Source organism: Gambusia affinis, linkage group LG08 (genome assembly GCF_019740435.1).
Source record: "Gambusia affinis linkage group LG08, SWU_Gaff_1.0, whole genome shotgun sequence".
NCBI classification, from domain to species: Eukaryota; Metazoa; Chordata; class Actinopteri; order Cyprinodontiformes; family Poeciliidae; genus Gambusia; species Gambusia affinis.
Genome location: NC_057875.1, coordinates 12,701,568 through 12,715,836, shown reverse-complemented (window position 1 = coordinate 12,715,836; position 14,269 = coordinate 12,701,568). Strand labels below are relative to the sequence as shown.

At 41.9% G+C, this 14,269-nt stretch overlaps 2 protein-coding genes across 8 annotated transcripts in view; one reads left to right on the top strand and one right to left on the bottom strand.

The window, feature by feature from the left end:
* The first annotated feature begins 37 nt into the window (after positions 1–37).
* On the top strand, positions 38–8,143 carry rad52 (RAD52 homolog, DNA repair protein). Of its 3 annotated transcripts, none has more exons than XM_044125269.1 (12): positions 38–1,399; positions 2,181–2,241; positions 3,318–3,419; positions 3,528–3,621; positions 3,759–3,826; positions 4,181–4,299; positions 4,383–4,458; positions 4,528–4,754; positions 4,845–5,035; positions 5,927–6,001; positions 6,270–6,509; positions 6,581–8,143. In XM_044125269.1, the coding sequence occupies exons 2-12, from the start codon at positions 2,191–2,193 to the stop codon at positions 6,640–6,642; spliced, it is 1,305 nt and encodes a 434-aa protein (XP_043981204.1). In that variant the 5' UTR covers positions 38–1,399; positions 2,181–2,190; the 3' UTR covers positions 6,643–8,143. The 3 variants fall into 3 exon arrangements, with proteins under 3 accessions (XP_043981204.1, XP_043981205.1, XP_043981203.1); XM_044125270.1 differs by having other exon boundaries at positions 38–1,467; positions 6,315–6,509; XM_044125268.1 differs by having other exon boundaries at positions 38–1,467.
* The window catches only part of LOC122835849 (serine/threonine-protein kinase WNK1-like), a 30,277-nt gene continuing 22,884 nt past the window's right edge, over positions 6,877–14,269 (bottom strand). For 3 of the 5 annotated variants that reach the window (XM_044125261.1, XM_044125260.1, XM_044125263.1), the window contains 10 exons: positions 14,068–14,211; positions 13,134–13,990; positions 12,968–13,042; positions 12,531–12,647; positions 12,143–12,446; positions 11,460–11,631; positions 11,191–11,375; positions 10,982–11,110; positions 10,694–10,905; positions 6,877–9,729 (listed from right to left, as the gene is read on the bottom strand). In XM_044125261.1, the coding sequence (XP_043981196.1) occupies positions 9,343–9,729; positions 10,694–10,905; positions 10,982–11,110; positions 11,191–11,375; positions 11,460–11,631; positions 12,143–12,446; positions 12,531–12,647; positions 12,968–13,042; positions 13,134–13,990; positions 14,068–14,211 (2,582 nt within the window). In that variant the 3' untranslated portion in view covers positions 6,877–9,342. The remainder of the gene's footprint in view (positions 9,730–10,693; positions 10,906–10,981; positions 11,111–11,190; positions 11,376–11,459; positions 11,632–12,142; positions 12,447–12,530; positions 12,648–12,967; positions 13,043–13,133; positions 13,991–14,067; positions 14,212–14,269) is intronic. The other 2 variants (XM_044125264.1, XM_044125262.1) reach the window with 2 other exon arrangements.

Sequence of the window (14,269 nt, the reverse complement as noted above, 5' to 3'; positions counted from 1 at the left end):
AAACCGCGGAGTTTCACCAGAAACATGCAGTTTGTCTCTGTAGTTCGTGGGATAGTTTATTGTGCGACTTCATTGATGGAAGCAATAATAATCAAAACAGGAAAGAGCAGTGGACATAATGGCAGATGTACAGATAGTGGCGCAAGAAAAATAACTGCATGTGGCACAATGCCTCTTATCAGCAAGAAAAATAAGATCTTAATCAAACCCACATTATCTGCGCAGGCTTTAAAAACAATGCTGCGGAGCAAGCAGGTCTTTGTCACTTGCCAGTGCAAACTCATCCTTAAATAAAAAAAACATGCGCTTGTACAGTAAAAAGTGAAAAATGTATCTTCAGTGATGGAACATTCGCATTTGCATGACTTTAGATTGACACCAAATCATAAAACTATAGAGATATGCAGTTATAAAAGTTAAAAGCGCCTTGCAAAAATGTTTCCACACATTGAGCTTGCTCACTTTTGGCACATTTAAACCACAAACTTGAATGTATCTTTTTGAGGGAGAAAATAATCTGAAAAACACAAAATACAATTGAGGAGTGGAAGAGAAATCATACATATCTTTTAGGATGGGTTAAATACAAACATCTAAAAAGTTCAACATAAATTTGTATTATCATCACCAGACTAAACAGTTTTGTACACGTAGAGACTGGGAAAAATCGCCCAATTCTTCTTTGCGAAATAGCTGCACCTCTGTCATCTACGAAAAGCACATTTTAAGTCCTTACACAGATTCTTACTGAATTTAAGACAAGACTACGATCTAACCATTCTGAAATATGACTAAGTTTTAATTTATACCTGCCCCAAAGCTCTGGCTGGATGTTTTTAAATATTAAGCTGTACAGGTGGAAAATAGCTGATATTATGAGACAAAATAACCACCTAAGGAAACACAAGGAACACTAAAATATCCTAATGACCAAAAGAACAACAAATGATGAAAAAAAAATACAAATATTAATTTTTCCATTTTATTTTTCATATTGTGCTTGTACAATTTCCATTAGGTCATGTTATTTATGGATTTGAATCTTAAAATTATCTGGCAGATTTTTAATGACTTTTTCTGGTTTATCTTTTGTCCGCTCTTGCTTAAATTTCCCGTGTAGAATAAAGATAAGAGATTACGACACTAAACTTCAAGTTCACTTCAAAATTCCCTGCGTTTCGTTCTTATATTATCAGTTGTAGTCTAAAGGCGTCTAAATAAAATCATTAAGTAAGTTGTCTTTTGAATGACATTTATTTTTAAATGATACATTTTTAGCAATCCCTCTTAGCCGTGGGCTTGTTGACACTTTCCTTTCCGACAGTCATGAAGGCAGCGTGAAGAAGCTCCTCCCCCGGCAGTGCGAGCGGGAAGTTCACACGGTTGCTACTTTGAAAGCGTAAGCTGCATTTGTTAATTACTTCTGTGGATTTTTATCATAAAAATAGCTTAGAGGAGCTTTAACAGGTGAGTTATACTTACATGTTTCGTAGTTATTCATAGTCGGACCTGAGTACAAACCGTATTAGCAAGTAAACGGGAGGATTGAGAGCTTTTCCTAAAAGTATACAACATTTAATATACTCTTCACTAGTTATTTTTATGTTATAAATAATTCAGGAGTTTTAAATAAGCTAAATGACACAATAGAAAGAGATACTGGTCTGTACTCTGTATTTATGTGCAGCTATGGAAGTCAAAAAGTGTCACAATTCAACAACAAAAACGTCATTAAATGGTTGACATTTACATCAAATTTCTCAGTAAATGGAAAACAACTGAATATGATGTTTCATAAGTAGAATATTAACAAAACATTTGGAACGTTTATAGTATTTATTTAATCTAAAGTAAATATAGTAAGTTACCCAAAAGTAAATGGGAGAGCCTAAGATGATGGAGTTAAGATAAGTGGAATATGAAGCAGTTACAACAATTTTAATTATTTCATGGTGGACTGCACCAAATGAACAATGAAATAACTCAATAAATACAGAAGAAAGATATTATCATACAGGGAGTTCATATTTTAATTCATAAATCTCGTGTTTGTGTGTAACTATTGGCAAATTTTAGTGAAATCATTTATTTATTTCCCATTTAATTTTACCTATGACATGTATGCATAATTATTTATGTTGTAAATTCATTTTTGTACTTTGGGCATTTCATCATTTTAGGACTACAGCGATGAGCACGGAGGAGAAGAGTGTCCACGCATCATCCAGGAGCTTTGGACAAGTAAGCAGAGAGAAAGTGGAGAGAAGTGCCATTTTTATGTTCTATTGCATTCATTAAGGACAACAAGCAATAAATGAAACAAACTTAATTCATTATTAAGGTCAAAGAAAGTTGTGTGGCTTGAATGAAGTTATGGATATTTATTTACGCTGCAAAAATCTTTGTCCAAAAAAATTGAGTTTAAATAAATTTTATGTGACATGATTTGTCTTTGATTCCCTCCACTGTTAAACTCCAATACTTGAGTTTATCAGTTTATCCTTCAGTACTTTATTTCTTAATTTTTAACAACTGAATGCATTAACATTTTTTTTGAATGATTGTTTACTTTTTCAACGTTTTTAATCATTAAACAGTTTTAAATTTAAATCGTATTGTTCCTATGCTTCTAATGTTGGATAGAACGTATAATGCTGATATAATTTGAGTTGTACGTGCTTTGGTCAATAGTTGTTTTTAAATATGCTGTCGAAATAGCTGAGTTCCCAATAAAAAACCTGAGTTGGGTTAAAAGGTTTGGACAAACAAAGCATGAAAACTGGTACTTTTTTTTATGTCTGCATTTGAAATAAAGGTACCAAAGATCAAATCTGCTCTGTAGTTAACTTCTCCTTAGTGTTGGATAATCCAGTTCATAATCTGACTGGAATTGTAGGATTTAAAACAGAATTGATCTAAGCTTTAAAAGATTACAACAAAAATAAATAAATAAATAAAAAAATTACCTGGAAAAGACGATTTTGTATAAATAGTGTATTGAAGTTCTGCAATAACTAAGGTCAAAGTTTAACTGTATTTTCTATTTCCACTGAATGGAAAAACACAAATTTCTTAAAAATAATGTACAATAATTACAGCTTTCTTCCCCACACTCTTGAATTGGAAGCACTGTGTTGTTTAAATTGGTTTGCTTAACTTACTGAGATTTATTGGAATGAGAAACAAATCTAGAGTTAAACGACATTTAATTCTTTAAATTGTCAAATACCTAATCTAGAACATGCTGTACATTGACTGATTATCTTTGCCGCGTTCCCCCTCATCATTGTATCGTCTCATAAATGTCGTCTGGACAGTGCACCTACACGGCGGAGGAGTACCGGGCCGTGCAGGACGCTCTGCAGCAGCGGCTGGGACCCGAGTTCATCAGCACCAGAATGGCTGGAGGAGGACAAAAGGCAACACTTTGTGTTTCTTCGAAGCCGTCATGGGCGTTTTAAAGACTTCCTGCAACAAACCACCTCTGGGGTTTGGGCTAAATGGACCTTTTTCCTGTTTTTGGACAGGTTTGTTACATTGAAGGACATCGCGTCATCAGCCTGGCCAATGAGATGTTTGGATACAATGGATGGTCTCACTCCATTTCCCAGCAAAATGTCGGTAAGAAGTGCTTGTGCAGTCAACGTCAAACGCAAGACCTCATTTGTCAAATGCCAATATTTTGTGAGTAATAAAGTAATGTACCATGATTTTTAAATTAAATATAATCATAAAAACAAGTTTTCCTTTCTTCTCAGACTTTGTAGACCTCATCAATGGGAAGTTTTATGTTGGAGTCAGTGCGTTTGTCAAAGTGCAGCTGAAGGTTGGACAATCACTCTTTAAGTTTTTCCAATCCTTTATGTGACTCACAAACTCTTCATTAATGTCTGCTTGGAGTATTTCTCTGTCTTGTTACCAGAGAATCACAAAATTCAATGCTTTTTATTGGAAATTTTATTTGACAAAGCAACACAAAGTAGTGCATAATTGTAAAGGAATGCTCTGTTTTCCTGATACAAATGTGAAAAAGCGATGGGTGCCGTTGTACCGAGACCCTGAAATAAGCAAAACCGGTCAAGCCAGACGGCAGAAAACAAAGCATAATTTTCCTTCCACTTCTTAAATACCCCTGTCATCGTTGTGAATTTGTGAAATGAAGCCATTTGTTTCCCTCCAGGACGGATCGTTTCATGAGGATGTGGGCTACGGAGTCAGCGAGGGTCTGAGGTCTAAAGCTCTGTCTCTGGAAAAGGCGAGGAAGGAAGCTGTGACAGACGGCATGAAGAGAGCTCTGAAGTAAAGAAGAATTTCATGTTTTTCTTTCTTCAATTTGCTTGGATTGGCGCAGAAAAATTAACGTCTTTATTCATCACGTGGAGATGTTTCGGCAACGCGCTCGGAAACTGCATCCTGGATAAAGAATACCTCCTCGCGATTAACAAGATCCCCAAACAGGTGAGGAATTACAAAGGAAGCTGAAGCTTTTTGTCGATGTTTCTGTAATCGCCGCTTCTCTCTGCGCAGCCTCGCCCTGATCCAGACCCGGCACAGACGAAGCGCTCCGAGGGCCAGCCGTCCATAGAGAAGGCCCGCTTCTGCAGTCTGGTCAGAGATCAAAACCCAGTGAGTGCAATAGAACCTGCCAGGATGCCACTGGAGCCCAGAGTCTTCAATCAGAACCAATCAGAGGACCACCGGTCCAGTTCAGCTGGCTCTGCAGCCGACATGAAGACAGAAAACGTCCTCTCCAGGTGAACACGCCGCGCTTCGCGGGGCGATCTCCGTCTGTCATCTCTGCTGTCAAAAGAAGCACCTCTTACCGTCGCCTTCGTCCTCTGAAGGTCGGCCGCGGACGCTGCCGATGTCGTCATGTCTGACCCAAACACGGACCCCAAACATCAGAGAAAGCTGCGGCAGCAGCAGCTGCAGCAGAAGTTCAGGAGGGAGATGGAGGCCAGGAAGCTGCAGCAGGAACTGCAACAAGCAAAGTCTGAGGAGGCGGAGGTGGTGATTGGACGGAGATCCACGGGAGGTAGAGTTCCAGCTAGAGAAAAAATGATTCACACACTTTAGTGAACCCTTTCTGTATTGTAGCATAGAAAAGATTAAACGTGTTTGAGTTTTTGTTACTTAACAAAAAGTACATTTTAGAGGTGAATCGCATCTAAGATTCAATAAATGAATTCATTGCATCATTAAAGTGAACTCAATAATCATTAGAGATGTTTCCCTCTTAATATTGTTGAAAAACCATCATTTAGAAAAATGCTACAAGCATTTGACACCCAGTACGAAGTAGTTAGCATTTCTTTCTTTTTTTTTTTTCTTTTTTTTTTACAAAACTCCCAACATTTTTGCCTGTTTTTCCTGTCGAAGCTGAATGATTAATACTTTTTGAAACACAATTTTGTTTACACACACTTCATAATCAGTTTTAATTATTGTTGTTTTGTTTATTTATTTTGAATATTTAAAATGCTTCCCAGCTCCAGTGTTACATGTTCTTTAGAAATGAAAGGTTTCTGATCTTTGAGAGGATGCACTCGCAATAAAGTACCATTATTATTATTTTAGTTGAAAATTGTCTCAAATGGCAATTTGTCATTGAGTAAAATTGCAAAATTTTTTTATTGTGGCAGACCTAATCACATCCATTTTCAGGGAAACTGTGCAATACTAGTGTTGTTGAAGATAATATACTGTAGTCATGATTGTGTTAAATGTTAAACATCCGCCTCACAAATCTGATTCCACTAAAGCATGATTCATTGCTTCCCACAAAAAAAAACCTAAAACATCGTGAGGTTGTCAATAAGAAAGTTGTTCTCAATGAAAGGTGATTCACAAACTCTGAAATTATTCTTAGTTCATATTTTACATGTCAAGATTTGATCTCCAGTTTTTGTTTTTCCCTGATCCTCAGGTGAGGACGGTGCGTCTGCGTTTAGCGACAACACAACATCCGAAAACCAGTCAGGCAGCAGGAACACGTGTGCAGGTAAGATGATTCAAACAGGGCATAAATAGTCAAAAAGACTGAAATCCTCCTCATGTGATTACAGTGAAAGTTATCACAATTAACAACTCATTTTCACAAGTTTTTGAAAAGAAGTGTAGATCTTAAAGAGCAGGTTTCATTGTGAAGGTTCATTCAGTGTTGCACGGTATGGATCCATTAAAGTCTAAAATGTGGACAGCAGTTAGTTAATATTTGACCGTTCTGAAAACTCAACTGGATCAAACAGCACTTTAATGCATCTCCTCAGGTTTAGTTGCTGAGGTTTCCTCCTCCCGTCTTGCCGTATCTGCAGACGACCCAGAACTCTGGGATTTCACTTTGGATGGGATCGAGGATCTGGACGTTCCCGCCGGCGCGTCTTCTCCCAGAGGGAGCAGGCCCAGAACGCCGGGGAGTCACCAGATGCAGACGCGAAGTAAAACCCCTCAGAGAGCGTCGAACACTCATTCCAGACAGCCACACAACAATCAGCACCAGGGGAGACCAGGTAGACCATCTCAGAGTGTCTGAGCCTCTGGCTGAAGTTTTTATTTCAACTTCTACTCCTCTGATTTCCAGGCGAGGCCTTCAGTCCATACAGACAAGGACAGCAGCTGAAGAAACGCCGGCTGGACACATGACACTTTACTCTGTGCTTAGATGAAAACATTTGTTTTATTTATTTTCAATATACTCGTGTTCCTCTTGCACAGCATTACCGCTACGTTACAATGTTTGCACCTTATCGATCAAAGAAAACCTCTTGTGCACCACTGCTGTCATAAAAGTGTTTTAAATAGAAAAATCGGAATAAAATGTTTAAATCCTTTGAGGAATGAGCAGACCCTGTAAACAGACAAGTGACACAGACATTGTTTGTATTTGATATTTTTTATTTGTTTTTACATTTTGTACAATGTGGAAAAATGTACACAAAACAGACACAGAATCACAGGAAGTCAGGAGGGATTGGATGAGAGAGCCGTGCGCCGGGGACTTTAACGGGACGGAGGGGGTTCTGGGAATTGTGTGAGCGCGCACGGATGTTAACCTTTGTGAGCTTGTGTTGTGCAGTGGTCAAGTTGTGAAATGGTTGTTTGTTTGTAGGAATAAACACCCAGTAAAGCTAGCATGCTGATAAACCTGTTGCTGAGGTTTGCGCCTGTGATATTGACAACTGTCAGGAAAGCAAACGAGTAAAAGAAATACTTATTCCGTTATCAAAAACGTTGAAGTTAACACTTCATCAGCATGCAAATGTTTCCAACACGCCTCGCTCCCTATAAAACTTTAAACATTGCATATTCTGCATTGCAGGAAGTCATTTTTTTCTCTAGAGAAGTTTAAACAATTCGATCTACAAGCAGGCGAAAGAGTCACAACAACAGCATGGCACTGCTGCGAGGTGGTGAGACAGCAGCTGAGTCAGCAGGAGGACTTTTGAACCTTTGTACAGCCCACTCTCCACTTAAAACACGTGCTTCTACAAAGTTGTCTAGTAATAAATTCACAAAGAAAATATCAGCAAAACAAAAACAAATCCATGTTCCCACGAGTCACGTAGAAATACACAGCTGATTACACAACCAACACAAACGTAAATGTAGAGAGAAAAGAAACGGCACATTTTGACTCTGCTCTTGGTTCTGTGTCTGTTTCAGCGTTGCATGCTCTGGACCGACCGTGTCGAGTGGCTTTTAACTTTTCATACTGGTTTTAGCTGCAGGAGCTGGATGAATCTGGAACCGATCATTAGTGAAGATGCAAGGCACTAAAGTGTTCCTCGTGTTTACGGCTTAGAGTGCATGTGCATTAAGAGTGGTGACGGAGTATTACGTGAAAGCCTCACTTTAGCATATTTACAAAAACGACAACAAAAAAAATAGAAAATGGGTGCAGGGCGGTCATAGAAGAGCTTAATAAAACAGCAGGTTCACTCCTGCACGGTGAGAACGATATTAACTGCAACCACCCTGCAATTGCACTTTTTAATATTTCTTTACATGTTGTTTAACAACCTTTTAATAATAATTACAGTGAAACAACATCAAAATCTGATGGCTGAATACAGGTCCATAAAGAACGTTTGTCTGTCGTATTAAATATACACTTACAAAAACAGATCAAAAAGGAAAACAAACAGAAAGAAAAAAAAAAAACCCAGACACTTTGGGATGTGAGAGGTCACAGTTAAATGTTATGGGTACACATGTCTTGTGGGACACGACTGCGGTAAACCCATGTATTTGTGTACTTTGCGCCGCCTGTCCACACAACAGAAAACTTCTTTAAATACTATCCCAATAATAATAATAATTTGGATACGATATGCGTGTTATCAGCAATTCATAACTCGGCTGAAGTCAAAGAAGTGATTTGATGTTTGGGTGGGGTTAACCCCTGCAGCGCCGCCTTGTCAGTTAAAACTAGTGGTGATCAACACCAAGACGATGTTCTCACAGGTGAATCTGGATGATTGAAAACTCAAACCACAAAGACTCTCACGGAGACAGGAATATGTCAAATATAGAATCAGAACCCAATGGACTGATGTCTATGTACAAGGTCAATGTTTAGATGTGTTTGGGGATTAAGGCCACAGTTATAAGGGACTGTATCTACTTCACCATTATTGCATTTTACTCAGTAGTCTCTGGGATCTATCCGTGCTGCAGCCCTATCACTTCTCCTCCCCGACTTACCAAGTCCTTCCTCTAACCTTACAGTCACTCCACTTCTTATTTCACACTTTCTGTACACTCACACTCTCCTCCCCACTTGCCAAACGACTTTACTTCCCACCACTGTGTGGACCGGCTCCACCGTCTTCAGTCCCAGTTCGTTCTAAAGTCCAGATCAATAAGGATGAGCGTCGCAGTCCCTCCTAAAGGAATGACAATGTTGCAGCATCTTGCTTTCAAGACACCTGTGGCTGCTTTTGGTTACGCCTTCGGTGTGCGGCGCTTCTGCGGACACCGCCGCCTGACTCGTCACAGCTTGCTTCCACAGCTAAACGGCAGGCTAAGAATGATGCGCTTTGTGCTGTGGAGGTGTATTGCACTCTCCCACCAGTTGTCAGACAGACTGAAATCTACCTGAGAGGACTCGAACCACTCCGGTCAACTCTTCAACACAAATAATACACAATGTTAAAACGATGAAATAAAAAAACTAAACTAAACAAAACAAACAAACAAACAAAAAAAAAAGCACAATACAAAGCCAGCTAACCAGCAAAATGCAAAGAGAGGCTGTGGTTCTTGGGTCAACGACTGTCTGACCTCTGACCTCTCTGCTCTGTACGGCCCTTTGTCTCAGCTTGGAGCAGGGCCCGGACTGGGCTACGTAGGCCTTGGACTGGTCCCTCCTTGGCTGACTGTGGCCTGGCTGGTCTGACCTGTTCCCATGTGGTAGCCCTGGTGCATGGACACCGAGACCGTCGTGGGGGGCTGGTACTGCTTTAGTGGCTGAGGGGGGGTATGCATGCCGACCTGGCAGCTGCCTGTGGGTCCGGCCCACGCAGAAGCACTGTAGGAGGCTGAAGCATAGCCGAAACCCTGGTTGACTGGACCCAGGGAGCCTTTCCTCGACCCCAGAGGGGCCACGGGATTGGCCGGGTTGGGCAGGTGGGTGCTGGTGGTGGTTGTGCAGTTGGAGGTTGTGTGATGGGTCGGACCCAGCTGTCCCGGCGCTGAAAATTTACGGCCCATATTCGCTGGAGGGATGATCTGTGTAGCAACGAGAAGGGAAAGATTTGTTGAAATTAGGGCTGAAACAACTAAGCAAATACTTAAATAATTGTCAGCTAATTCAGTATTCGATTAATCATTAACTGGATTCCACAGACAATCTGCTGAAAGAACTGAGCAGTAATTGAGCCAAAACTGTATGGGAGCACAGGAAATGTGTATTTCAAATAAAAACCATCTTTGCAAATCTTTCCCACCCAGTTTTACCTTCATCTGCTTCAAATTCTGCTAAAGCTCCTATTACACACCTTTCACTGTCCAATTATTAATCAGTTATTCCAAAAATTAAACTGACCTTTGACACCTATTCTGTGTTGATGTCAAAGGTCTGAGCTTTTCACATGTTGATGTTAGAAGTATGTTTTAGCTGCAGATGCATCGTTTGGTACAACGAAAAGGTGGAAGCTAACGGCTGGTTAGAGATCAGCTGAGGCCAAACTAGACTTCACCATCTTCAAACAGCTCCAGTTTAAAAGAAATACAAACGAAACAATAAAAGGTCACAGCAGTTTGTTTGAATTGTATTCCAGAAACACTGTAGCTGTTTCAGAAACATTGTTGCTCTTTTTATAATAGCATCAGTTGATCAACATGTTCTTATCTTAAAACTTGTTTTCCAGTGGAATTAGTGAATTCTTGGCACATTACCTGCCCTCTATTTCTTGTGTAAGCAATTATTGGTTTCACCAGATCCAAATGTGAAACAGCTACAGTGTTTCTGGAATACAATTCAAACAAACTGCTGTGACCTTTTATTGTTTCGTTTGTATTTCTTTTAAACTGGAGCTGTTTGAAGATGGTGAAGTCTAGTTTGGCCTCAGCTGATCTCTAACCAGCCATTAGCTTCAGCCTCCAGGACCAACTAATGTGAGCTGAGATTTATTTCCTGCATGTAAGATACTAGCTGCCTATAATCCCATAAAAACCTTAACTGAAGGCTTACATCCAGTCCCAGAGTTGCCGAGGACCCGGTCTTAGGCCCTTTCTTGGCGTCTCTGGCAAAGTTATCCACCAGCTGGTGCATGTCGTCAGAAAAGGTGCTCTTGGTCTTCTGGGTCTGAGATGTGGATGGAGCCGCTCCACCCATTTGGGACAGAGAGTTAGAGTTGTTCTGGCCGAGGCTCGACCCATTGGAGGAGCTGGTTCCACTTGATCCTGCACATATATTTCATACGGATGAGCTGCAAACTGGAGAAACATTTCAGTTCCTGGTCGATGATGTTAAGCGTACCAGTGGAAGAACTACTGAGGCTTGGCAGCGATGTGAGTGGTTGTACAGATGAGCTAATGGCTCCGTCTGCAGCTCCCATTGCAGACGGTAAACTCTGCTTCAGGGGCGACTCCGACCTGTGACTCTGACCTGAGAGTTAAAACACCAGGATTAAACATTTAGGCGCCATGTTTTATTGGAAACCGAGATGATCAGCCGCCTGTCCTGACCTGAATGACTGGGACTGGGCTGCCCGCTGCTGCGAGATCTGTGGCTTTTGCGTCTTCGCCGACCTCCGCCCAGAGCCGCAGCAGGGGAGACAACAGATGGAGGCGGAGATTTCCCCATTTTGGAGTACAGTGCCTCTATTTCCTCTTTCTGACGACTCTGGAGGAGCTGAATCTCCTTCATGTGTCTGCAGGAGCAGATAGAAGATATTAGGTTAGCTTTTTAAACTTGCATGATGTAAATCTCAACAGTAAGAAAATGTTTGACGCACTTTTCTCTGAGGCGACTGATTTCTTTCTGAAGGGCCTCATCCTCCGTTTCAGAGTCCCCCTCACTGGTTTCATGGAGTAGTGGGTTTGGAGGGTCAGAGGTCGAGGACGACGGTCCGTTCGGCAAACCGCTGCCTTGTTGTGAGCTAGAGTTTGCTACTGGAGCTGGCGTCACTGCAGAAAATCAAACAGTAAGTATTATTACTTTAAATAAAGTTTCACCTCATGATACAGAAACATTTGTCATCACTGGCTCTGATGGATTCAGCAAAAACATCACAACGTCAGCTTGAGCTTTAAAATTTTCATAATCAGACACCAACATGTCTGACTCAAGTCACAAAAACAACAAAACAAATCCTTCAGACTAGACTTCAACTAACATCCTAAAGACTAGCGACGTTCATGAAGAGCTTCTATCTCAGCTGGGATGTAAGTTGAACATTCTCATTTATTCTCTGCATCTAAGACATTTTCCAAATGATTAGTGGAGTGTATGCATTTATTTGAGCCTGAATGTATAATTCTGACACTATGTAGATAAGACAATATCCATAATTAATTTATAATTAATGCATCCAGTTCTTACTGATCGTTTGTCAAACCCCAAAAAAGAAGCAAGGGAACTTTAGCGTACAACTTTTATAAAACATTCTTCAACATTTGTTTTAAACCTCCCACTTACCTGTGACTAAAAATCGTCCCACTTTAGAGGCACCACTTGTTTCAGATGAGGCTTCGCTGCTTTTGGTCACCTGGAAGCGTCCAACGTTGGTGCTCTGAATGGCAGAGTCATTAGAGGTCGCTGAGGCTCCGTCGGCTTCACTGAGCCCTTTAGGCAGAGGGGACGACTGGTGGAGTGTGTTCTCTGGGCTTGAAGGTGGCGAGGATGACGAAGATGAGGACGTCGAGGAAATAGAGGATGGTGTGAGGGACGAAGAAGACACAATGGTGGACGGATCCGGAGCACCGTCGGCTGCCACAGAGACCTACATAACAAAATGAGCCGTGAGGTTTTTAAACGTTCAGCCGTTTAACGTTAAACTTTGAATCTTAAATTTAACGAGACTCACTTTAAAGCGTCCCAGAGTGAAACCTCCCACTGGAGGCTGGACGTCGTCGCCTCCCTGGGCATTTTCAGGGCTTGGAGCTCTCATTATCTGAGTATCTAAATTCCCCTGCAGTGACTGCTGGTTCACACAGAGAGAAAATAACAGAGATAATAAAAAACAGACTCAGATGTGAAGTCAAGTTCACCACAACAAATTATAATTATAAGAATAAATCCTGATTAAACAAAGCCAATTCTTTTAATAATCTGCTAAAGGCAACTAATGGTTAAAACATTAAACTAAGTTTTATCTGGACGCAGATTAGACAAGTGTTTTTTTTACCAGAATACTTCATATGGATAATCAACCAGTGTAAGGTCATTTTCTAACATGGGACCGATTAGGTAAGGAGAATCTTTGATTTCTGAATCTAGTGGTGATACAGCAGAGAAACAAACCTGGTTTGGTCCAGGAAACGGGTGCACAGGTTCAGATGGAGGTGTAGCAGATTGCTCAAGATCAGTAGGTAAAGTCTAAAATGGTAAAAATGGAATCTGGTCAAGAATCACTGCATCGGTAAAGATAACTATGGATGTATTTTTGAGAACTGAATTATTCACAGACCTGAGCCCGGAGCTTTGATGGAGGGGCCTGAGCTGACCCCCCTGGTGTGGTCGAACCCTGAACACTTTGTGCGCCTGAAGTGAGGGGAAGGTTCGACGGAGGAACCAGGGCGGCTCCAGGAGGAGGAGAGGAAGTTCCGGTGGGAGGAGAGGAAGTCCCTGTTCCTGAACCGTGATCCACCGACACCGAGGAGGCGGAGAGCTGGTCCTTGAAGAGCGACCGGAGCTTCATATCCAGGGTTAGGATGTCATCCCTGCCGACCGTCTTAGACTGGACCTCGGCTCCCTCGGGCTCCGTTGGGTGTGGCTGGGCCTGGTTCTGGCCGGGTACCGTCGTGGCAGGCAGGTGCTGAGAATGGATGGATGTAACGGCACTATTAAAGGCCTGCCGCTCTGAAACTGGGGCGGCTGGACCGCCGGCTGCCATATTGCCTGGCTGTGACCCGGGTACCGCATGTATGGACGTCTGGGTGGATGGAGGAGAAACGGTCGAGGACGAAGTCGGGATGCCGGTCGATGGCGGATGCTGTGAGTGAGCCGTTTCATGGGAAGACTGCGGCGATTGACTCGAGTCGTTGTTCACAGTCTGGGATGGAACGGGTGTTGGTAACGGCGACACTCTTCCTGTTGAGTGAGGAGGTGAAGATGCTGACGTGACAGGAACGGTGGCAGGGGGAGCCGCGGCTTCAGGAGGGGACTGGCTTTTGTTAGAAACATCGGAGGACGGAGCAGGGGCCAACTCTTTATCGGTTGGAGTCGAGTCGACGGTGCTGCATCTGTCCAACCGAGCCTGTTTGAGTTGACTGAAGGCGTGCTGAAGAACCCCAGATGGAGCAGACAGCGAGAGGCCCAAAGGAGCTGCGGAACAAAGTGGAACCTTAACACCTGATATTATAAGCTGGCATTAAACAGCGGAAAAAAACTAATGTTCTTACCAGAGGAAAGGTCGTCTCCGACGGATGTATTAGCAGACGAAGCTCCAAAGAACTGATCTTTCAGACGCGACTCTGGGACCGGGCTCACTATGAACCTCCGCCCTGTTGAATGAACCACCTGAGTGGTGGTGCTGGGGGAGATGCCTAATGAAAAACATGGTGCATCAAATCAGTGTGTGCCAAGATTTTTAGTTTCTACACA